Consider the following 25545-nt stretch of genomic DNA (forward strand, 5'->3'; position numbering starts at 1 on the left):
TGTGTGTTTTAATTGAAAAAAATAAACCTGATGCTTATAAGGTAGTTGTGAAGATTTTTATTTTAAGTAGATGATGGCTAGAAGAGTGTCCATTAATTTCTGTATCTCTAAAATATATTATCAAGATAATAGAGTTGAGTACTTTTAGTTGCCTTTTATCATGTTATGGAAGCTTCAAATTATAACTTAGGTCTTAGGTCAAAGTTGTAGTGTTGATTTTGCTGCTTATAAATATTATGAGATGGTAACATGTTCTTTGTCATGGAAATACTTATCAGACCCATTCTCTTTTCTTAATTTATGAAGACTGTCTAAGTGACTGGCTTTACTGGGAAAGATCTCTGACATACATGCAGTGCCGCTTATTAACTGAGATTCTATCAAAGTTCTATACTAAAAGCTTATTTGAAGTTTACTCTCTTTACAGAATCCTTACATTTTACAACCTGGAAAAATTCACACCAACACTTACAGTTTTCCCACCTCAAAAGTAGAGAACTCAACTTTGCAAAACTGATCCAAATAATAAGTTAACATAGGAAAAGGCATTCAACTCCACTGGTCATCAGGAATATGTAAATTGAAACCCCCATGTGATAATACTGCATACCTACCAGGATGAATATACTAAGAAAGACTGAAATTGCCAATGTCAGCTGTTGGGAGTGTAAATTGGTACAATCACTCTGGAAAACTTTGTTCAGGAGACCTTATTATAAAATTGAGCATTAAGTACCCCATGTGTTCAGCAATTTCTTTTCTAAACGTGTACTCAATATAAATGCTTACTTTAATCTAAAGAAGATGAGGGAAAAAATGTTCATGGAAGCAGTATTCTTAGTAACTGGAAAAGACTTGAATGCCCATCAGCTCTAAAATGGAAAATAAATTGTGGTCTTTTCACATAAAAAGTTTTACATAGCCAGGAGAGTAAATGAACTATGAGTATATGCAATAATATGAAAAAGTCTCAAAAGTATCAAGTGAGTGAAGCCAGACCAAAAATTATATATTCTGTGTATATAAAAAAAACTAGTCACTATTAACATTTCACAGCTGCATCATCTAGTGTGAATCAGTGCAGTACACAAGATCCTTCATTGAGTTGTATTTGGTTTTTATAATGGGATGAAGAAATCTAAAGTTGATGTGAGTTACCTAGTGGTTTTCATTTTTGGTTCATCTAAACATCAGTTTTCTTTCTGATGATTTCATTAAGCCACCTTCTGCTTGTTTCTCTCATTACTTTCTTCTTAGAGAATGTCACTAACACCTTTTTGTTTTTTTGATTAGGGTTGACAGCAGTGAATGTCTACCCAGTGCCCAGTCTACTCACTTCTCTAGAACTCTCCCGGTGAGTGTGTCGCATGAGGGTGGTGCCTGTTTGTTTCCTCATATTTAAGATACTTTGGGAGTTTTGAGGTACAAGAAATCTAAATATACTGAAATATTTGGATAACTTGGAGAAAAGTGAAATTATGGGTGGAGGAATAAGTCTGATGGTCATGCTGTCTAAAGGATGGTCCTCTTGAAACAGTAAGGTGCCTATGAATTACTCATCCTGAAGTATGTGGATTTTGGATGTGATGCAAACAAAGAAGACCCATTATCTTTTTTTTTTTTTTAATTTTTAATATTTATTTAATTATACAAGTACTGGGTATAGTCAGAAGCGCAGGAGGGTGAGAGAATTCACCAGAGCCAGAGCGGGGAGCAGAGCAGGCAGAAGGACCAAAGCACACTGCTGAGGGGAGCAGCGGGCGGCAGGAGAGGTCTGCGCGCCATGTGGGACCCTCCTCCGGTGGCCGGGGAGCAGCTGGGGATCGAACCGGCGCTGCAGAGGCCGCGGGCAGCTTCGCAACCCAGGGCTCAACCGCTGTGCCACCGGGGAGGCCCCCATTATCTTTTTCATAGCAGTAATTTCCTTTTTCCCCGTTGGAATTGGGTAACTCTTGTTTTTTAGTAACTTAAAAATTGTTTTTAATTGAGGTATAATTGGCATATAACTGGTTTCAGGCATACGAAAATGGTATTTGTGTATGTTGTGAAATAATTACCACACTAAGTCTAGTTTTTAATGACTTATTTAAAAATTTTTATTCTCTTTTGTGACCCTTGCGATCTGTGTTGATGTAATTTTCAGAGACATTAATTATATTCAGTATTTTATTACCTCTGTTGGTGGTGCAAAATTGCATAAATGAGGTTTGTTTTATTTCCTTTTTTCATGTTTAAACTATGGTAGGTATTCATGATTCAGTGGTTGAGGTTTATAGTCTAGTGGAAAGTTTGACAATCAAACAAGCAGGTACAGAGCATCCTCATGAGTGTTAAGTACAGAGCCCTAGAAATAGTTGACAAGGTACTGGGCGGGGTACTCTATGGTCAGGGTTGTTGCAAAGATCAAGGGACATAATTAATGCAAAATTGATAGCATAGGGCCTGGCGTTTAGTAGTTGCTCAAGAAATATTAGCTATTATAAACAGGTTTCTTTTTGTTGTTACTTTTTTATCATTATTTTAATTAAACTATTGTTCTCGATTCCATGCCATTCCAGTCATTCTTTTCTGTCAGAGCTTCCCAGCAAAATCTCAACATGGATTAGGGTTAGGGTTTACCTTCTCCACTGAGCTTGATCATTGCCAAAGACAATCATATCCCAATCGACAATACTATAAACGCACAATTTCTAGCCTCAGTTGGAACTTTCTGGTCTTTAATCCTGTCAGCACCTTCCAGTGTCTTAGGTATCTGCTCCAAATTGCACACTTTTCTCAATCACACCACCCCTTAGTCTCCTCCACTCTGTAGAGTTTAGCTTTCTACTTGATTGAGAAAATAGACGTCATTATGGTGATTTGCCACAACGTCTTACTTAAATTTTCATAGATTCACAACCATTCTCAGTTTCTTTCCCTGATCAAGGCCAGTCCAAGTCCAGTTATCTGTCTTTGCTCCTCCTCCCACTGCTCTGCACCATCCTCCCTGTCATGTGTGTTTAGTGTCTTTTTCTCAGGCTGGATACACTTACCTTCTGTCTTAACAAAAGAAAAATAGTTTTATCTTGCAACCCCTTTAGCTTCTACCTAGTCCCTCTCATCCCCTTTTGATCCAAGTGTCTCAAGAGTTATTTGCAGGCCTCCCCGGTGGCGCAGCAGCTGAGTGCTGGGTTGCGAAGCTGCCCGAGGGTCTGCAGTTGCCGGTTTGATCCCCGGCCATCGGGCGAGGGTCCCACCTGGCGCGCAGATCTCTCCTGCCGCCCGCTGCTCCCCTCAGCAGTGTGTTTCATCAGTCTGCCTGTTCTGTTCTCCGCTCTGGCTCTGGTGAATCCTCTCACCCTCCCGCGCTTGTGACTGTACCCAGTGCTTGTATAAATAAATAAATAAATCTTAAAAAAAAAAAAGGAATTATTTGCATTTTTTGGTTCAGTTACCTCTTTCCCCATTAACTTATCCCATCATAACTTGCTTTTGGTCTTCTTTTATGGGCCTTTGCTATTTTGTCATTTTTTTTTTTTTTAATAGAGGCATGTTTTATTTATTTGTTTGTTTGTTTTTTGTTTATACATGCACTGGGTACAGTCAGAAGCGCGGGAGGGTGAGAGAATTCACCAGAGCCAGAGCGGGGAGCAGAGCAGGCAGAAGGACCGAAGTACACTGCTGAGGGGAGCAGTGGGCCGCAGGAGAGGTCTGCGCGCCATGTGGGACCCTCCTCCGGTGGCTGGGGAGCAGCCGGGGATCGAACCGGCGCCGCAGAGACCGTGGCCAGCTTCGCAACCCAGTGCTCAACCGCTGCGCCACCGGGGAGGCCCCTATTTTGTCATTGTTAATCTTGCTCTCTGTTCTTCAAATATGCTGTTTCCTGACTGGCTAATGCAGTCTGCTTTTTTCATCCTACTTTGACCATTTCTTCTGTCTCTTTTGTGTACTTTTCTTCCTCAGTGCTAGCTCTTTAAAGGTTCATTATTCCAGGGTTTTTCTCTGGTTGGTTATACTTCTCATTTGACACAATATAATTTACCAATGATTTAACTCTAATTCTGTATCAGTATGTTAGTCAGTTGGCCAGCACAGGCCCTCATCTCTCAGCCTCACCCATGTGTCCTCTAATACTAGATAGCTCTGACCTGTGCATCTCCAAGTACCTCAAGTACGTACAAAGTTTTAAACCCATTGTCCACTCCTCCACCCTCGACTTAACTTTTTGTCTTGTGTCTATTTTAGCTTTCGACATTATCATCAGAAAGTCACATCCAGGGCTTCCCTGGTGGCCTAGGGGTTAAGGCTCAGCACTATCACTGCTACGGCCTGAGTTTGATCCCCAGCCAGGGAGCTAACCTACATGTGGTGCAGCAGACCTCTCCTGTCTCGCCTGCTGGTCCCCTCAGCAGTGTATTTCTATTTCAGTAGATCCACCTATTGTGCTCCTTACTCTGTCTCTGGTGAATCCTCTCATCCTCCACCCCCATACCTCTAGCCTATACCTCAGTTCATCTACGCAAAAGTTAAAAAATAGTCATATCCAGATGGCCACCAGTAATTTTTTTTAAAGATTTTTTAAATTTATGCATACAAGAACTGGGGTGTAGGCCAGAGGTATGGGAGGTGAGAGGATTCACAAGAGACAGAGTGGGGAGCAGAATAGGCAGATGTACTGAAATACACTGCTGAGGGGAGCAGCGGGCGAGTCAGGAGAGGTCTGCTGCACCATGTGGGTCACCTCCCTGGCCAGGGATCGAACTTGTGCTGCAGTGGCTGGAATATTTAGAATATTCTCTTCCATATATTTTACCTCCTGTTCAGATCTGTGTTGGTTCTTGTTTAGGCTTCTGTAATAGATGGCTTCCCTATTAGTCTTCCTTCTAATAAAACCACCTTATCCAGGCCTTCATGCATCCACAGAGTGACAATTTAAAATGTAGAATTAGGGCCTCCCCTGGTGGTGCAGCGGTTGCGCTGGGCTGCAAGGCTGCCCGCAGCCTCTGCAGCGCCAGTTCGTTCCCGGCCGCCGGCAAGAAGTCCTACCAAAAAAAAAAAAATGTAGAATTGACATTGTCTTTCCACGGCACACAAACCTTTAGCAACTCCCAAATACCTGCAGGATAAAGTCACAGACTTCTAGACATGATTTAGGTCTGCTCCCAGCCTGGCTTTCCAACCTGCTTATTATTTCCCATAAATATGTCATTTCTTTCCTCACCTGTGTCTTCTGCTCATGTTGTCACCTCTTGCTTGGAATGACCTCACCTCAGGTCAATTGTACAACATTTTTCAAATTCTAACCTAGATGTCAGATTTCTTGTCTTGTCTTTATTTTAGAAAAAGTTCTTCATAGCAGTATCTGCATTTTTCTTAGTCCATTTCATTCTGTCTCATTGTATCGACCATTTGATCAGTAGGTACTTTGAGGACTGCAGAAGCTAAATAACATCTAAAAATCAAATTTCTTTTATTGTCTTCCAGGTACTCTTACTAAGTACTTGAATTCACTGAAATTCTGCATATGAAAAAATTTCCCCTTGTTAACTTTTGTCTCTACTTCCTCATTTTGATTCATTCTGTTCATTTTCTCCAGAATATGCTTCTCTTCTCCCCCAGTCATTACTCTTGGGAATCCTACTCATCTTTGAAGGTTTGTTTAAAATGCCACTTCTTCCATTAAATCTTTCCTCACCTTTCTCTCAATCTATCCTACCAAGTGTGCTTTCCTACCAGTAAAAGCCGTTGTATCTTCTTAGAGCGTGCTGCATAACCGATCCAGCATTTTTTTTTTTTTTAAATCTTTTTATTTATTTTTTTTTTTATAGAGGCATGTTTTTTTATTTATTTATTTTGTTTGTTTGTTTGTTTTGTTTATACATGCACTGGGTACAGTCAGAAGTGCGGGAGGGTGAGAGAATTCACCAGAGCCAGAGCGGGGAGCAGAGCAGGCAGAAGGACCGAAGTACACTGCTGAGGGGAGCAGCGGGCGGCAGGGGAGGTCTGCGCGCCATGTGGGACCCTCCTCCGGTGGCCGGGGAGCAGCCGGGGATTGAACCGGTGCCGCAGAGGCCGCGGGCAGCCTCGCAACCCAGCGCTCAACCGCTGCGCCACCGGGGAGGCCCAACCGATCCAGCATTTTATGTGCTTATGTACTTGTCGGTCCACCCTTCTAATTCAGCATTCACTGAGCACCTACTATGTCCTTAAAGTGTTTTGAGGATAGTGCTCATGCCGTCAAGCGGTTTACAGGCCCGTTATAGGTTAGTAACGTGAGTTCCACTCATCTTAAGTGATGCCTTTTAATTATTTTCTGCAGAAACCTATTAGAATGTGTTCCTGACTGGGCCTGTGAAGCAAAGAAAATAGAAATATTAGATGTGAGCTATAATCTTCTGACAGAGGTTCCTATGCGGTATGTGTGTTTGTATTGATATGTATGTATGTATGTAATTATTTATTTTCCTAGATTTGGGTTGCCTTTCAAAGGTACTTTAATTCATTTGTTCAGTTAATATTTAATGCCTGCTGAGTTAAATGCTGTAACACACTAACAGCTAAGTATCATCTTGGCCTGCAAGGAACTTAGTAAGCAGATAGTTGAGGTGACTTGTAAAGGTGACAGCTATAAAATGTAATGAGAGTTGCTGGCATGGACTGGTGATATGATAGTAATAATAGATAATTTTTATTGAATGAATTAGCTGAGTTACTGAAGTTCTGTGAACTTCATTTATTGTCTTATTTAATCTTTTAATGACCTTGCTGTGTAAGTGCTATGACCCTCATCTTACAAATGAGGAAACTTGGGTTTAGAGTGTTTCAGTAACTTACCCAAAGTTCTAGGTAACAAGGAATGATTGGCGCTTGCACTTGAATGTTGTTATTCTTACTCCAAAGTCTTTACTCTTCATCTTTACACCGCAGAAGTAGTGTTTTAGAAATTCAGAGATTTGGATTATTAGAGAATGTGACATGAAGAATGCATATTTGAGTTGACTTAATCAACTTAATCAAATCCTGGCAGATTTCTGCATATGGAAGGAGAAAGAGAAGGAAGGGTGTTTGGAGAGCAATGAGGTGTAAAACATGTCACTGTCACCTAGTGGAGTCTTTAAAATTAAACTAGAGGTCTGGCAGCACAGTAGTGTGAACACTACCTTTGGAGTCAGACCTTAATTTCAAATCCTAACTATGCTGTTTACTATATTCCGTGTGAAATATTTGGCAAAACAAAGTCACTTAATGCTTCTGAACCTCATAATTAAATGGCCTGGGATATTTTAAGTGCTCAATAAATTGTAATTTTTATTACAATAAATTCTGTTATAATAATTTATATTAATATGAGTCAATTTTGGTGCCATCTAGACTTAACATCTGTCATTTAATCTAGAAATTGTTTCTTATTGTTTAAATCTGCTCTCTGCTGCTTGCTTTCATTAATTCACTTTTCTCAGAATGACCTTAATGATTTCTTGGTGGGTGGAGGGTAAACATATGGACGTGACTGTTTTCTTGGCTCATGCATTTGTCGGTGATTACACTGTCTAGAAGAATAATTTTCTTTTAGTTTATTTGTTAAGAGCCAAGGGCAGACTCAGAAAGAAAGATTTAAGTAAGCTGTTTGTGTGTGTGTGTTTTTTTGGTTTTTTTTTTTTTTTTTTTTTTTTTCAATATTTCCCTGTAGCGTTCTCAGTAGCTTGAGTCTTAGGAAACTGATGGTGGGGCACAATCAGGTGCAAAGCCTCCCAGTGCTGGGGGAGCACATCCCCCTCGAGGTGTTGGACATTCAGCATAACTTACTCACCAGGCTGCCAGACGCCCTCTTCTCCAAGGCCTTAAAGTAAGTACCAGAGATACTGCTTAGAAGAGTAAAACCTTTGGCTAAACAAACTGTATGGATTTGTCATTGGGGTGATCTTTGGAACCATACTTACGGAGTGTTTACTTGATAGCTTAGCTCTGGGTGGTGACCTATGTATGAAATATAACACTGTTGTATGAGGCAGTAATCTTCAACTCACAAGTTGAAAGTGTTAGTGTTAAAAACAGTTTCATACAGGTTGGGAAGGCTCAGACTTTCATCTCAGAAAATGAATATAGTTATGACCTTTAAAGAGAAAGTGCAGTACTTTAATATGGCTTCCTTGGGCAATTTTCAGCTATTGCATTAGAGGGGAAAGGACTTTTCACTAAAGCTAATTTAGTTTTTCTTCTCACTTTATCATATAGTCATTAAGTTAGATTCTCTATTACCAGCACCTTTTTACTATCTACTTTGAAAGCTCTGCACTTAAAGGTACATTGTTCCAAATGGTATTACTTGTTTTCTCATAAATTAACAAATAGGGTGCTTTCCTATTTTAATAACTGTAATCAAGTTTGCCTAATGTCTGTGTCACCATTCAGTGGAAGCTAGTTTTTAGTTACAATCTTCTGCATTGTGGACAAGCTTAGAAATAGAGAAAACATAGATAACCATTAGTCAGTTAACATAAGACAACAGGAGACATGAAAAAGCGTTTAACCCACAAGTGTGTGGCTTGTTATTTGTTTGGCAGCTTATGCATCTCTTAATGTATATTATACTTGGTTAGATTTTCCTAAAAATAAAATCCTTGGAATTCTAAAAAAAATTGTTTTAAAGATTTATTTATGCATACAAGAACTGGGGTACAGGCCAGAGGTACGGGGGTGGGGTGAGAGGATTCACCAGAGACAGAGTGGGGAGCAGAACAGGCAGAATGACTGAAATACACTACTGAAGGGGAGCAGAGGGCTAGACAGGAGAGGTCTGCTGTGCCATGTGGGTAGCTCTGGCTGGCCCGGGATCCATCTCCTGCTGTAAAGGCTGCGGATAGCTTCATAGTGCTGGGCTTAGCCCCTTGCGCCACCAGGGAGGCCCTCTAAAAATGTTTTAAGGAAATTGTGTTTTTGGAAAGTTTACATGGAGTCTTCATGCAGTAACATTTGTTAGTAATGCACACCTGTATTTAGTTCTAATGACAGTCTGAATAAAATTAGTTTACAACCATAGAATATTATGCTAAGGAAGTTACCTAGCCATTGTTGCAAACTGTCAACGACATGTATTTAATACTAACTCTGTACAGAGCAGTTCTTGGACTTACAAAGCCTTAAGCAGACACACAGCTTAAAGGCACATTAGGTGTTCTGACCACACAATATGAGGAATACTTAAGAACATACAACAAGTTTAATATTAGCAGTCTTTTTTTTTTTAAAGATTTATTCATTTATACAAAAACTGGGGTATAGGCCAGAGGCGTGGGAGGGTGAGAAGACTAACTGGAGACATAGCGGGGAGCAGAAAAGGCAGACGGACTGAAAACCCTGGTAAGGAGAGCAGCGAATGAGACAGGAGAGGTCTGCGCGCATCTCCCTGGCCGGCCGGGATCGAACCCGCACTGCAGAGGCTGTGGACAGATTCACAGCACTGCGCTCAACCTGCTGAGCCACTGGGGAGGCCCCCAATATTAGCGGTCTTTTATTGAGCATATTCTGTTTATGTCAAATTCTATGCTAGGCAAGTTTTTAAAATTATATCATGTTCTACTTATTAAATAGACAAAGATTAAGATGAATTATGATACCCAGTGTTGAGAAGTGTGAACCATTGTCATTCTTATATCTTTCTCGTGCAAGTATAATTTGATAAACATTTTAAAATTCAATTTGACAATATAAATAAATATCTAAAGGATGTACATAATTGTTTTTTTTTAAGATGTATTCATTTATGCATACAAGAGCTGGGGTACAGGCCAGAGATGAGGGAGTGGTGAGAGGATTCACCAGAGACAGAGTGGGAAAAAGAACAAGCAGACTGACTGAAACACACTGCTGAGGGGAGCAGCGGGCGAGACAGGAGAGGTCTGCTTCACCATGTGGGCTTCTTCCTGGCCAGCTGGGGATTGAATTCATGCTGCAGTGGTTGCGGATTGCTTCATAGTGCTGTGCTTAACCCCTTGCGCCACCCGGGAGAACCAGATGTATATAATTTTTTTTTTAAAAGATTTATTTATTTATTTATTTATACAAGCACTGGGTACAGTCAGAAACGTGGGAGGGTGAGAGAATTCACCAGAGCCAGAGCGGAGAACAGAACAGGCAGACCAACAAAGTAACTGCTGAGGGGAGCAGCGGGTGGCAGGATAGGTCTGCGTGCCATGTGGGACCCTCGCCCGGCGGCCGGGGATCGAACCAGCGCTGCAGAGGCTGCAGGCAGCTTCACAACCCAGCGCTCAACTGCTGCGCCACCGGGGAGACCCAGATGTATATAATTTTTAACCCCCAAATTCTGCTTCTGGGGATGTAGCTTAAAGAAATAATCGGATAAGGACACATGTTCATTGCAGTTTCTGTTATAGCAAACATTTTGCAATAGCTTATCTGCTCATTACTAGGGTGTTGTTATAAGAGAACTGGCTAAATAAGTATGCTGTTAAAATCAGATAAAATTTTTTCTGAAATGTATCTTCAGAAGGGTATTTTTGTATATCATAACGAATGATACCCTTTCAATAGCCACAACAGTGCTCGATGAAGCTAGTTTAGTCAGGCTACTGAAGGTGCCTATAGCACAGTCAAGCCTGTAGTCTCTACTTGGCTGGTAAGAGTTGAGCAAAAGTAACATTGATTGGGTAGAAGCAATAAGAGAAAACTATCTAGAGGAAATTACTTTTGAGTTTGGGTGTATCGGGTACAGGATTCTATAATGAAATGGCATGGTGGTTTCTACATAAGAAGGCAACAAGTAACTGTGATGGCAATGATCATCTGTGCATGTTCTGTCAGCCTCAGATACTTGAATGCATCTGCAAATAGTCTGGAGTCTTTGCCATCTGCCTGTGCTGGGGAGGAGAGTCTGAGTGCACTGCAGCTGCTCTATCTGACCAACAACCTCCTGACGGATCAGTGTGTGCCTGTCCTGGTGGGGCACCCGCACCTGCGGATCTTGCATCTTGCAAACAATCAGCTACAGACTTTTCCTGCCAGGTAAATGAATGCAAACTTGGGTCATTTCAGATACATGACATGCATTCTGCATTTGTGAGATTACCTTACAGCTCTCTTTTACTTGTTTACTCTTGCTTTCTACTGAGTGATTTACTGAAGCTGGTATTTCACTCAGTAAATGGGGTAATCTGTACACATTTGTTAAGTGTCAGTAACAGGAAAAGTTGTGATTAAAATGTATTTAATTATTTCTAATTACTTACTAATGGCATGAAAATTTTTTATTTAGAATGTATAGGGTTAGAAACTAAATTTTAAGAATTCAGAAGATAATTTTTTCTTTTGAAAATTTGAATGAAATCATGTATTTCATATAAAACTATATTGTGGGATAAAACTGGAATGAATAGCAGAAAAACTTACTTTGATTCTAATTTTACAGATTTTCCTAGAAATGTCATAAATTTAGAAAAACTTAGAGATTTTATTTTTGGGGAATATTTATGAAGTGAGATTTGGAGTTCATAGAAGACAAGCAGGATAAACTCGATTGCCTCCTGGAAAGAATTGCAACAATGGTTTTTATTTTTTAATTTTTAAAAAAATTTATTATAAATAAATTTATTATAAATAAATTTATTATAAAAAATTTATTATAAATATTATAAATCTTTTTTAAAAGATTTATTTATTTATTTATACAAGCACTGGGTACAGTCAGAAGCACGGGAGGGTGAGAGAGAATTCACCAGAGCCAGAGCAGGGAACAGAACAGGCAGAAGGACCGAAGTACACTGCTGAGGGGAGCAGCGGGCGGCAGGAGAGGTCTGCGCGCCATGTGGGACTCTCCTCCGGTGGCTGGGGAGCAGCCGGGGATCGAACTGGCGATGCAGAGTCTGCAGGCAGCTTCGCAACCCAGTGCTCAACCCCTGAGCCACCGGGGAGGCCCTGCAACAATGGTTTTTAAATTAAATGCAGAACATTAATTTCAGGATATGATAGATCTCTTCAATTCCTATCAGATTAATTTACTCAGCCTCACATATGTTCATATACAGTGAAAATAACAGACCACTGATACATTATACTGGTTTATGAAGCTGTTGGGATATGCCAGATGCAATACCCTGAAACTAGTGAGTTTTGTCTCACTTGATGACTCTTTTATTGCTGGAGGGTTAAAAGCAGACTCGTGTGAAATTTAAAACACCTCAAATTGGGGCGGTGGGAGGAGAGGGGAAAGGAAGGATTAGGGTCAAAATAAGGGGGGGGTGCAATTGTTTGGGGAATATAACCAAAATGAAAATGCATACATTGTGCAAAAATGAAAAATGCTATAAGAATTATATAAAATAAAATATTAAAAAAAGAAAAGCTAACAAAAAAACCCTCAAATAATATGAAAATAAGAAATTAGAAGTAAAGATGAAATTTAACAAATCACTCAAAATTGGAGTAACCTGAAACACAATAAAAGAGGGATTTTGCTATCAGTGTATTAAAGAAAATGTATGTTCCATGATGAATAGTAAGTCCACTGTCACATTATCTCCTGAACAATGTGGGAATTACACAGACACAAGCCAGAACTTCTGTTTCTTTTGAACTATTTTCAGACTCTAGTGGGATTCCGAGTGTTGATTAAGAGGCTGATTCATACAGGGACACTGATACTGTCTACAGGTCAGAAAAGTTGAAGCAACAAGTGTGATATTTGAGCATGGAAACACTTTTAAAATACTTTGTTAAGCTAAAAAAGGCAACTTATAAAACAATCTGTATTATACATCATTATTTTTTACTTTGAAAAATATAGTTTTGCGCATTAAAAAGATTCTACCAAATGTTACCAGAGATTATCTCTGATAGTAGAACGAAAATATTTTTTGTTTGACTCTATTTTGTAGTAAGTATGTATTATTTAATATTGAGCTTTTTAAATACTATTTAATACTACTTAATAACTGAGCATAGTTGTTTTCTAGCAGTAGAAATTATGTATGAAAAGAGGAGGATATAAATTTTATATTGTAACATGCATATGAAAATTATGCTGGAAAATTCAGCAAAAAGAGAGTAGTAATTCTTTCAGATTGGTGATATGGTTGATTTATTTTCCTAATTTTCACTCCTTGTTATAGCAGTTTATTATTTTCATAATTTTTAAATCAACAAATAAAAAGAAATCAGAACACTTTTTAATAATTTAGGAAAAGGTGTTAGGTCCTCTTAAAGATATTTTGCTTACTGTGCAGAAAACTTTGCTCAATCCAGCAGAATTATGGATGGATCATTTGTGTCCCTAACACAGCACCTTTTGTATAATAAGCACTTAAGAAATGTTTAGTGAAGATGATGGTTTATGTTATAAATAGATGATAACTAGAAATTTACAACTGAAGGGAATGTTAGTGATGTTTTAGTACTTTATTTGATTGAGAATATTGATGTCCACCAACATTATCTTACCCAGTATTTTGCAACAAGTTAGTGGCAAAGCATGTACCATAGCTAATCTAACAACCCTAAGCTAATGCTGATTCAGCTGCTTTCAGGAATTTGTCATGATTAAGCATCTGTAAGAAGAGCAAGGGGAGCTTCAGCCCTTGCAGCACACAGAGGCAGAGTAGCTGAAATTCGGCAGGAGCAGCCTCTGCAGTGAGCCTTTCCCTGTGCTGCGTCTGATAATGTCTTTCTGACCAGTCACATGGCAGTGGACCAGGTTGTCTCTGTGCTCTGTGGCTACTGCACTGCTAGCTTGGCATTTGCTAAGTTTATGTGCACTCTGTTCCTTTTTCAGCAAACTAAATAAATTGGAGCAACTGGAGGAACTGAACCTAAGTGGTAACAAGCTTAAAACCATTCCCACGACCATAGCGAACTGCAAGAGGCTGCACACCCTTGTCGCACACTCCAACAACATCAGCATTTTCCCAGAAATACTGCAGTTGCCTCAGATTCAGGTACTTTTTATGTGCTACTAGGGGAAATGGCAGTATAGTGAACGAGGCTATTCTCACAAGGAAGAAGAAAGTGGCAATTTTGGATCACAGTATTTTTAATTCATTCTTGGGAAGAAATTAGATTCCCTTTGAGGATATAGTTGGAGACTGAGTGTTGAGGAGTTAAGAATAAACTTTCAATATTGTAGATTTTTTTTTTTTTTTAATCTCTCCATTTTCCTCTCAGTTTGTAGACCTAAGTTGCAATGACTTGACAGAAATCCTGATACCAGAGGCTCTGCCTGCCACTTTACAAGATCTTGACCTGACTGGAAATACAAATCTCGTTCTGGAACACAAGACACTGGACACATTTAGGTAGGAAAATTGTAGTCTGTGATCAGACACAAGCTCAAGAAGCACAAGTTGAGTCTACATGTGTTCTCAGTCCCACATTAGTGGATCTTCTTAAGGACCTTGGAGATCTCAGTTAATTAAAAAATGAATTAGCTTGCAAAGCATTCTGGTTCTCTACTTTCACTCCATTATTAGTGGGTACTGTATCAGTAGTTAGCCCATTATATTAGAACTCAGCACTGTGGCTGCTGGTCAGTCACACACTGAATATTTTTACATAGCAAGCTTAGATATTATAGGTGGCACAGATCACATCCCTACATTTGAAAGATAATATCAGCTTATTCATTGTATCAGAATACTTAAAATAGATAGACAGTTGGCTCCTTTGTTGGGCTTAGTTTTCTGCTGAAAAAAAAAAATGGTATTAATTGTAAAAATATTTGGCCCCTATTTCTTCCTCCTATCATTTTCCTTTCTCCTTGGCCAGTGGTTTAGCATACAGCTTTCAACCAATTTCTCTGGAATTGAATCTTGGTCTGTCAGCAGATTATTTCATAAAAACATATATTATTGTTGTGGTAGTTTTTGGTAAGTACAGAGGTGTGTATACTGTTTAATCTTCCTTCTCACTTCCCATAGCCATATCACAACCCTGAAAATTGATCAGAAACCTTTGCCGACCACTGATTCTGCAGTTACATCAACCTTTTGGAGCCATGGCCTGGCTGAGATGGCAGGGCAGAGAAATAAGTGAGTATCTCAGCCATGGAGACAGAGAGGAAAAAGCAACTGCTGATGTCTGGGAACAGGTGTAAGACTAAAGGCCAGGCTATGGTGTTCTCCAGTTGGACATAAACAAATCATAGCATGCCCATATCAGATAAAGCCTTTTGAAACCATGATCCAGTGAGAAAAACACAATCTGAATGTAGTCCACAAATCTCAGATCCCCCCTCTCATGTCTAAAATGGGCATCTGCTAGTGCCTTTATAATTACAGCTTTATTCTTGTGCAGATCTTCCTTTCCTGTAGATAAGATTTATTGTGATCTCAGCCATAGAGCTGCCCCACTTTCTGGCAGCACCCAACCTTGTGTGGTCCCCTACTTTGTTATACCCTCCTCACAGTGATTGGATCCAAGCCCAAATCCTCTACCAGTTCCTTTCCAGTATCCTCTTACCATAGCACACATTCTTCCCTGTTGCTCAGGACAGTCAGCCCAACTCGCTCAACCTTAGATCTGCAGGATATTAACAAGACTAGTCATTAATCGTTACTAAGAGAAAACTTAATCTTTCCAGCCTTTGGCAACATCGCAAAGCAAATATGTACCGTCTGTAAATGTGCTGAATTCCCCCCATTTCTTTTTTTTTAAGATTGATTTATTTATGCATGCAAGAACTGGGGTACAGGCCAGAGGTGTGGGGGCATGAGAGGATTCACCAGAGACAGAGTGGGGAACAGAACAGGCAGACTGACTGAAATACACTGCTGAGGGGAGCAGCAGGCGAGTTAGGAGAGGTCTGCTGTGCCATGTGGATATCTCCCTGACTGGGGATCGAACTTGTGCTGCAGTGGCTGCGGACAGCTTCATAGTGCTACGTCTTAACCAGAGAGGCCCAGTTCCCCCATTTCTTATGACAAACGCTTTGAGATGCCGCTTAGTGATCTCATCCAACAACCTTTTCCTTGTGTAGATTTGTGTCTACTACTATTCTTCTCCATCCTCAGTTAATACTTTTTAAAATAAGGTTCCTCAGAGATAGCTCTTTACTAATAACTTTCTTTAATGCTTGACTTTCTTCCCTTTCTGTGGTAGGCTGTGTGTATCTGCCCTAGCTGTGGATAACTTTGCGGAGGGTGTGGGAGCTGTATATGGCATGTTTGATGGCGACCGAAATGAGGAGCTCCCTCGCTTGCTCCAGTGCACAATGGCAGATGTGCTTTGGGAGGAGGTACAACAGGCAACAAACGACACTATTTTCATGGCTAACACCTTCTTGGTATCTCACAGGTAAGCAGGTGGGTTGAGTAATCCCTAATTCAGTTCTGCTTTTGGAAAATGCATCTCACTATACTAGAAGGTCATGGTTTAAATTATAGGTATAGGATCAAGGACTTGGCAAAAATGAAGGGTTTGGGAAAGGGAACTTAGTTTATAAAGCACCTTCCCAAGAGCTCTGGGCACTGTGCCAAAGCATTTTTCATGATGTATCTTTAATTTTCAAAACAAACTAAAGAGGTAGGTGTTTTATCTGAAAAATTTCTCAAAGAATTAACTTGCTGAGGCTCTGTAGCCTGTGAGTGGCAAAGCTGGAATTTGAAATCAGATTTTTCTGATATAACTGCCCTATGTTTATTAGTATTGCATACTAAGCACTCAGTGCTGGATGCACTTGTATGGGAGGAATACAGAAAAATTACGGTTCTTCCCTCAAGGAATTTCCAACTTGATTGAGTAGTTCTTAAAATGTTATAGAATGCAGCCTCAACATCACCAGAAACTGCTCGTAAATGCAGATTCTTGAACCATCCTACCCACAGAATCAGAAACACTAGCAGTGGGATCCAGCAACCTGTGGTTTAGCCTCCAGACGATTCTGATGTCTTAAAGTTGAAACCTACTTTACTAGGTCATTGTAGTCAGTGATCAGAGACAAGCAGAAGCAGTAGATAAAGATGTGCTTCACTGGCTTCCCTCATCCCCATTTGTAAAATTTTTCTCATTCAACCAAAAGTAGAAGGAAGAACTCTCTACCATCAACTCCCATAGCAAAAGACTGCCTTCAGGTGAATCTCTGAGTCTGATTCATAGTCACATAACAGAAAAATGAGGAAACCACATATGTGATAACAACCATTTTTTTCTAAAGTTAACTACTATGTCTTTGTTTTCATGTCTTTCTAAACAGGAAACTGGGAATGGCTGGCCAGAAGCTGGGCTCCTCTGCTCTCCTTTGTTATATCCGCCCAGATACTGCTGATCCAACGACTAGTTTTAGCTTGACTGTGGCCAATGTTGGCACGTGCCAAGCAGTCCTGTGCCGAAGTGGGAAGCCAGTGCCCCTCTCTAAAGTCTTCAGCCTGGAACAGGACCCAGAGGAGGCGCAAAGGGTGAAGGACCAAAAAGCCATCATAACAGAGGTGATTCTTGCTCTCCTCCCATCACTTCTCCCAAATCTAGTGAATGCTTTGTGCAGAGTGAAGTCTGTTTTCTTACTATCAATCCTTGTAATTGTATCCAATCCAGATAATAGTACTGGGAGAAAATCTAAGAGCAGTTAATTAATGATTCTCAAAAACAAGCAAATTAATTAGAACTAGAAACTCCTCATTTGTGATCCTTTAGAGATTTAACTGGCATATAAAATGAACCTAAACATTTCCTTTGGTTAATTTCCTAAGAAGAAAGGTGCTATAGCTTGACATCCTGTTCTGAAATTCAAAGTTCCAAAGTATTTTTCCTGTTTATGGTGTATTTAACTTAATGCTCTTTTTTTTATAACAAAGAACCAGTATCTCTACTATTTCATAGCTTTCCTCCTTTTTAAGGAATTAGAGCAACTTTTTTTTTTTCCAAAGAAGTCTTCCCAATTACTTGTGATTATTGTTTACTGTGAAGCAGCATTCTGTTCAGATCTTTGGTCCATTTTATTTTTTATTATTTATTTATTTATTTAAGATATATTTTATTTATTTATACAAGCACTGGGTACAGTCAGAAGCACGGGAGGGTGAGAGAATTCACCAGAGCCAGAGTGGGGAGCAGAACAGGCAGACTGATGAAATACACTGCTGAGGGGAGCAGCGGACGCAGCAGTAGAGGTCTACCATGTCGGACCCTTGCCTGTGGCTGGGGATCGAACCGGCGCTGCAGAGGCTGGGGGCAGCTTTGCAGCCCAGCGCCCAACCGCTTCGCCACCGGGGAGGCCCTCTTTGGCCCATTTTAAATTGGATTGTTTGTTTCTTTATGGTTGAGTTTTAAGATCTCTTTGTATATTTTGGAATACAGTCCTTACCAGATTTGTGTTTTGCAAATACTTTCTTCCAGTCTGTGGTGTCTTTTCATACTTATAGCAGTGCTAACAGAAGTTTTTAATTTTAATGAATTCCTACTTGCCAATTGATGTTTCATGTTTTACATTAAGGGCTATTTTGCTTTAATTTTGTTAAAGGTGTAAGCTTCCCTTGGAGATTCTTTTTCTTCTTTTTGCATGTGAATGTCTGGTTGTCCCAGCAGTATGTGTTGAAAGCCTATCTTTTGCGCATTGAATTGCCTTGTTTCTTTGTCAAAGACCAATTGACTTTAATTGTGTGGGTGCATTTCTGGACTGTTTTGTCAGAATTCTGTATAAGGACTATCCATTTTATATTCCACCCTAGGCGGCACAAAATCAAGGGGAGTATTATAATGTGGTTGTTTGAGGACATTGGTCTTAGGAAGATCTTTTGGGTAAAACAAATGAAAGATAAAACAAATAATTTTTTGGTTTGATTAGTTTATTTTTACATACTTTAAGTAATGTTTAGATTTTCTTAGGAGGGTCCTAGACAAATAGGAAATACTTTTATAAATGTTCTTTTAGCCACAGATGTTTATTGTTTGTCTTTCATTTTCTGAGCATTGTACTTCGATTATTTCATCTTCACAAGAGAAGTGTTTCCATTTTATAAGTGAAGGAAATAAAATTTAGAGTTTGCAATAAATTTTGGTAATTGAGAGAGGATTTTCATCCAGAGAGTGATTGCAACTCTAAAATAATGAAAAGGGGATCAGTACAAAGTATCTGCAGATGAACATTCCCAACCTGCAACAGGGTTGTTCCTTTCCACTCAGGTCATATTACCTGGATTCTGACTTGATCTGTTCTCCTTCTTGGTGCAGCCCTTACAGAGTAGGTAAATTATACCACAGCATCCAGACTTTCCTTTTCTGGGCAAATCACTTGAGAGATTATTTAATGCCTTAGCTACAGAGATTCTTTTTTTTTTTTTAAAGATTTATTTATTTATACAAGCACTGGGTACAGTCAGAAGCGCGGGAGGGTGAGAGAATTCACCAGAGTCAGAGCAGGGAGCAGAGCAGGCAGAAAGACCAAAGTAGACTGCTGAGGGGAGCAACGGGCAGCAGGAGAGGTCTGCGCGCCATGTGGGACCCTCCTCCAATGGCCAGGGAGCAGCCGGGGATCGAACTGGTGCTGCAGAGGCTGCGGGCAGCTTTGCAACCCAGCGCTCAACCGTTGCGCCACCGGGGAGGCCCCGCTACAGAGATTCTTTCAGCCATTTGATATCTTCTTGAATCTTTTTGGTTCTAACTATACCTTTAAATGAGAAGTCATTTTGTGATCTGTAGAGTTTTAGCCTATCTGAGAGTACTAGGAATAAAGAATTAATGACAGTTCTGCTTATTGTTTCTCTAACAAACATTTCTCTATTTAAGGATATGTTGAGACCTGTACTTCATGTTAGAGCAGAAATCTTTTGAGGCAGTAGTGCTTTTAGCTGTTTAATTTTAATTGGCTTTATGATATAAAAATATATATAAAAAATAAATTAATGAAAGAAAAATTTTAGGGCCTTCCTGGTGGTACAGTGGGTTGAGCGCAGCTCTGTGAAGCTGTCCACAGCCTCTACAGTGCTGGTTTGATTCCCATCTGACCAGGGAGATTCCCACATGGCGCGGCAGACCTCTCCTGTCTTACCCCCTGCTCCTCTCAGCAGTGTATTTTGGTCCTTCTGCCTGTTCTGCTCCCTGCTCTGTCTCCGGTGAATTCTCTCACCTTCCCGTACCTCTGGCTTATGTCCCAGTGCTTGTATGAGTAAATCTTTAAAAAAAAAAATTTGAATTGGTTTTAACCTCAATCTTCTGAAGTATTTGGCATAATGATCATTTGACATAATGACATTTTATTCTTTTGTGTATTATACACATTTATTTCTGTAAGTCCACTTAAAATGATAAAGATCTTGGGAAAAACCATATAACATGTCAATTTTATTTTATTGTAGCATTGTGATCTAGAAAGATATAAAACTGCAAGTCACTGTTGCTTATTTCTCAGAATTTGCTTCTGCTTGTCTCTAGGACAACAAAGTGAATGGGGTAACCTGCTGTACCCGGATGCTGGGCTGTACATACCTCTACCCTTGGATCCTCCCCAAACCCTACATATCATCCACTCCACTTACCATTCAAGATGAGTTGCTGATTCTGGGAAACAAAGCATTGTGGGAACATTTGTCATATACAGAAGCTGTCAACGCTGTACGCCATGTACAAGACCCATTAGCAGCTGCCAAAAAGCTGTGTACATTAGCCCAGAGCTATGGTTGTCAGGACAATGTGGGGGCAATGGTAGTTTATTTGAACATTGGTGAGGAAGGCTGCACTTGTGAAATGAATGGGCTCACTCTGCCAGGTCCTGTGGGATTTGCTTCAACCACCATGATCAAGGACACCCCCAAGCCCACCACTCCTTCCTCTAGCAGTGGTATTGCCTCTGAGTTCAGCAGTGAAATGTCTACTTCAGAGGTGAGCAGTGAGGTGGGATCCACTGCTTCTGATGAACATAACACCAGTGGCCTGGATGCTGGCTTGCTGCCAAGGCCAGAGCGGCGCTGCAGCCTTCATCCAGCACCCACGTCCGGGGGCTTTCAGCGCCAGCCTTCTTGTGCAACTTTCTCAAGTAACCAGTCTGACAACGGCCTGGACAGTGATGATGACCAGCCCGTTGAAGGCGTGATAACAAATGGCAGCAAGGTAGAGGTAGAAGTAGATATCCATTGCTGTAGGGGGAGGGATTTTGAAAATTCTCCTGCTCTTACGGAGAACTCTTCTAGCCCGTGTCCTGAGGAACTCGCCAGAGGGTTACTTTTGGGGATCCGAAGACAGAACAGTGTGAATAGTGGCATACTCCTACCAGGGAGCAAGGATAAGATGGAGTTACAGAAATCTCCCTCTACTTCCTGTCTCTATGGAAAGAAACTCTCCAATGGCTCTGTCGTGCCCCTGGAAGATAGCCTGAACCTCATTGAAGTGGCCACAGAAGCACCTAAGAAGAAAACTGGCTATTTTGCTGCCCCCACTCAGCTGGAGCCAGAGGATCAGTTTGTTGTACCTCGTGACCTGGAAGAAGAAGTGAAGGAGCAAATGAAACACCACCAGGAAGGCAGGCCCGAATCTGAGCCCAGCGAAGAAGACCGGACAGAGCTCCTGGAGGAGTTCGATACAGCCCTGTAATTCTGCCCCAGAAGCCACAGCTGTGGTAGTGCAGGCTGTGCAGTGTTGGAATAGGGGACCCACCCGCAGGCATTGTGCTCCTGCGTCTTAAACCGTAGATGAGTGGGGTAGAACCCGGAGCCAAAAATGGTGAGAGCTATCAGGGTCTTGCTCTGCATAAGCTATAAACACCATCAGTGTTAAGTTTCACATTTAACTGACGCTGGAGGTCCCAGAATTCCTGGGACAAGAGCAGATGTTCTGTATCAGTCCTACCACCTGCCATTAACCCTTTCTCTCCTAGGATAACCTTGAGAATTTGCCTGCCTGGGCAGGAAAGGGACTATTTCTGTGGAGGAAATAACTGAAGATTGATTCCTTTACTAATTGCTGCTGATGGATCTCTGTGACAGAGAAATCACCTTATATCTCAACCTGACTGATAGGATGTGATGTGACTAGTCACATGGCTTTTCCTTCTTCTCTACGAGAATACAGCCTATCAAAATGACGTATATTGGAAATGTAGAACCAATCAAAGAGATAATTTATGTATGTAATGTAATGAGAGCACTTTTCATTGACTGTGAACTTTATATTTTTGAATCTGCACTCGAGCCAATCTTCTTAGAGGCAGCCAGGCACCTTTGTCCATAGGCAGAACGATCACTGCTCAGGTGTGGGAGCCTTCTGTGAGGGCACTAGGAAGGGTCCTGAGGAATTCATTGAACTGTTGGATGTTAGACTGTGAAAGTTCCTGAGAAACTCAGGGGAGTAGGGTCTTCTTTGGGGGAAGAAGATGGGAAAGAAGTGCGAACTAAAATTACTTCCTCCCAGATCAGAAAAAGAGAGTAACTCCTTGACAAATGTGATACCTACTAGGACTCTGCCAGGTAAAAATAGGCATTTGGGGATCAGCTTCTTTCTATTAACATGTGATAGCGTTGGCTGTCAGCCTCCTAATAGGTAGGGCCAAGGCTGATGCTGCTCACATCCAAGTAACCTTGAGTTATTGCAGGTGACTTCGAACAGACAGGCTGATGGAGAGTAGATGGGTGGATGGTGCTCACAGGTTAGACATTGTTCCTTCTCTTACTCTAGAGCAGAGGGATCATTTCCTATCACTCTCACTTCCTTAAAGTTTAACAGAGTACTCTTCTAAAAACTGCGTACCCACCTCACATGGTTTCAGAGTACTGGGCTCAGTTACTAATAACCAGGAGTTAATTGAGAAAGACCTATGCTTACAGGAAACCTGGTTTACTGTATTTTTTGCACTTTCCATATAACCTTAGCTAAATACAGTTCCTTCCATATTTCTGTTCTGTTGCCTTCTCCATCAGAAGAATTACTTAGGAAAAATAATTCCTGTTCTATGTAATTTTGACATTGCTTGATTTACCCAATGGGGAATGTGCTGTGAATATTTAGAATACTCCCACAATTTGAAAGTAATTTGTCTCATGAGAAACAAAATGTTAAAGATGGGGTTGATTATTTATTAGAACTTAAAAAAATTTTTTTGCTAAAGCAGCAGTAGAAAGTCAAGATGACCTGTTTATAGGTAGCATGGGTGGTTATAGATCTTTGTCTTCTCAGCGGTCCCACCCATGCCCATGTATTAGGGGTCCCATATCACTCCAATAGCTATATAACATTCAATCCCTCAAGAATCTGAATTTGAGCCCCCAAATTGTCAGGGGCACCTGATGGCTCTGTGTTAAAATGCTGGTCAGCTACTGAAACATTTTAGAACTCAGGTCTTGATTTGAACTTGGGAACATTGTGGTTCATACAGAGTTTAGGTGCTGTTACAGGAATGGGAGCAGTAGTGTGTTGCTGCTTTATTTTTGTATGGGAAGATGAAAATGAAGGGAATCTAAGACGATAGTTGTGGGTGATGTAAAACAGCTTCCTGCCCGGAGAGCAGAACAAAAAATGTTATGGGATTGTGATGTCTAGAAAAGAAATGTATTTGGGGAATGCGCCACTTTACTAGTGCAGTCAGTCGCTTAACACTGACCCCCTCCCTGCCTGTTAACTCTTTTCTTTTCTTCTCTTTGCTCCCCATCCTGCTTATTGGAACCACCACAAAACTCAGTTCTGACACACAACTTTACCACTTGTTGATGTGTTTACCTTTTAGTCAGAACTCTAAACTCCCAAATAGTCATGGTAGGTTATTTTCAGGAAATATTAGGTCGTATAAAAACCTTTCATATAGGCTATACCAAAACTTGTTATTCTCTTGTGTAACCCCCTTTAATTATCCCCCTCTATAATTGTTCTTTATTAGCACAGAGGGCAAAACGGCCATAGCCCACTACCAAAAATATACAGAACTTTTTGACCTTTGGGTCATTTTTAGTTGTGTGATCTGATGAGGCTGTCAGGTGGTGAAATCCAGTGATCTGTCTCCAGGCGAATGTAATCTACTTCCCAGGACTTAACCCAGGGGAGGTGTTCCCCAGGTGGGCAGAGTGCAGTTGATCTCCAGCCCGGAGATTCTGGCCTCTGCACAATTCTCAGGTCTCTGTGTGTAGCTCCCTGTTGGTAGAGATGTTTAAAAGTATTTCTGAAAGAACATCACTCCTTATGGGAGCAGTTCAGGAGTCCCATGGAAAAAAGAAAATCTGAGTATTGGCAACAGTGATATTCTTATTTTTACCCAAATTGATTGGAAATATATTTGAGAATGTGAATGCTGGTATGTCATAAAGCTGCAGTGCTACCACAGAATCATTGAATTACCACTCCTCTAACTTAAGCGAGGGCTTTGTTATACTACTGTAGAGTGTGCATGTGTGCAATAAGTGGATGAATTCATTTTCCTGGTATGTAGGAGAACCAACATGAGCAGCTTGGTAGTCATTGGGTGCTATTATAATTGTTTGTAGCGAGTGCTGTTTTCCAGGAGATGGTTTGGCTGATCTACTGAATATCAAATGATGCTTTTCTTTCCTTGTAGATCTTCAGCAAAAGCAGGTACTTGGAAGCCACAGGCTCACCTTCTCTACTCATTATTTCAATGAAGAGACCTCCATAAGGGAGCACTTGGCTGTTACTGATAAATGTATCAATTATTAAATAATTAGTCTCCAAGCCATTTGGTGATGTCTGCGGCATCACTCTAGAACTGTTTTGTGTCACTTCTTACTTCCTTGTGGGGGTGGGCTGGGGTTCAGACTCCCCCAATCATGGAGGCAAGTTAATCTTTCTCTCCAGTTAGTGACTTTTGCCCCATTGTCGGGTAAGCACTTCCTAGACTGAGAAAAACAACTACAGTAAATCCTGCTGTTTCCCTCATTCAATAACACATAAGCTCCTTGTATTCTAGATTTCATACACTTCTCCCAGATGCTATAGGGTTTTCTCTCACTGTAGCCAATGGATGTCCAGACAGTGAGTTCATATCTTATGGTTTTGTGCAATCATTGTCGTATTGTAGTCCTAAGACTCATTATAGTGTATTTTTGATATTTTTGAAATGTGTTAAATTTTTTAATTCAATAATATGAGCCAGAGCATGCTGCAGCAAATCTATTGTTTGTAAAAAATAACAATAACAATAATAATAAATAAAATAAAATGGAATATCTTTTTTCATGGCTTTGTTTTAAAGTGGAATACCTGTTATTTTATAAATACTTCATTTTACCCGATACTATAACTTTCTCTAACTTGTCTGTAGAATTAGTTTCTTAACCGAAAGCACTGTTAGGATTTTTCTGCTTTTTTTGCTTTAGGGGAAGATAAACAAATGAAACCACATTCCTTGACACATTATGAAACTGAGTTAAGTCAAGAGTAAGTATTTTTGATCACCTTTCAAGCTGAAATAGCAAGAAAGATTTTTTACGTTAAGAAACATTCTGATTTGATGTGTAAAGAACTTCCAAAGGGGCCTTCCCGGTGGCACAGTGGTTGAGCGCTGGGTTGCAAAGCTGCCTGCAGCCTCTGCAGCGCTGGTTCGATCCCCGGCCACCGGGTGAGTGTCCCACATGGCACGCAGACCTCTCCTGCTGCTCGCTGCTCCCCTCAGCAGTGTACTTCATCGGTCTG

At 40.5% G+C, this 25545-nt stretch overlaps 1 protein-coding gene across 1 annotated transcript in view; it reads left to right on the forward strand.

Annotated features, from left to right (window-relative positions):
- PHLPP2 (PH domain and leucine rich repeat protein phosphatase 2) overlaps nucleotides 1–25078 on the forward strand; it is a 61431-nt gene extending 36353 nt beyond the window's left edge. Inside the window, exons 10-19 of the mRNA XM_037516073.2 lie at nucleotides 1294–1354; nucleotides 6299–6394; nucleotides 7670–7825; nucleotides 10801–11001; nucleotides 13763–13925; nucleotides 14152–14282; nucleotides 14904–15014; nucleotides 16084–16278; nucleotides 17177–17408; nucleotides 20350–25078. Coding sequence (XP_037371970.1) covers nucleotides 1294–1354; nucleotides 6299–6394; nucleotides 7670–7825; nucleotides 10801–11001; nucleotides 13763–13925; nucleotides 14152–14282; nucleotides 14904–15014; nucleotides 16084–16278; nucleotides 17177–17408; nucleotides 20350–21504 — 2501 coding nt within the window. The 3' untranslated portion in view covers nucleotides 21505–25078. The remainder of the gene's footprint in view (nucleotides 1–1293; nucleotides 1355–6298; nucleotides 6395–7669; nucleotides 7826–10800; nucleotides 11002–13762; nucleotides 13926–14151; nucleotides 14283–14903; nucleotides 15015–16083; nucleotides 16279–17176; nucleotides 17409–20349) is intronic.
- The last annotated feature ends 467 nt before the right edge of the window (nucleotides 25079–25545 follow it).

Source organism: Talpa occidentalis, unplaced genomic scaffold (genome assembly GCF_014898055.3).
Source record: "Talpa occidentalis isolate TD23 unplaced genomic scaffold, MPIMG_talOcc4v2.1 talOcc4.17, whole genome shotgun sequence".
NCBI classification, from domain to species: domain Eukaryota; kingdom Metazoa; phylum Chordata; class Mammalia; order Eulipotyphla; family Talpidae; genus Talpa; species Talpa occidentalis.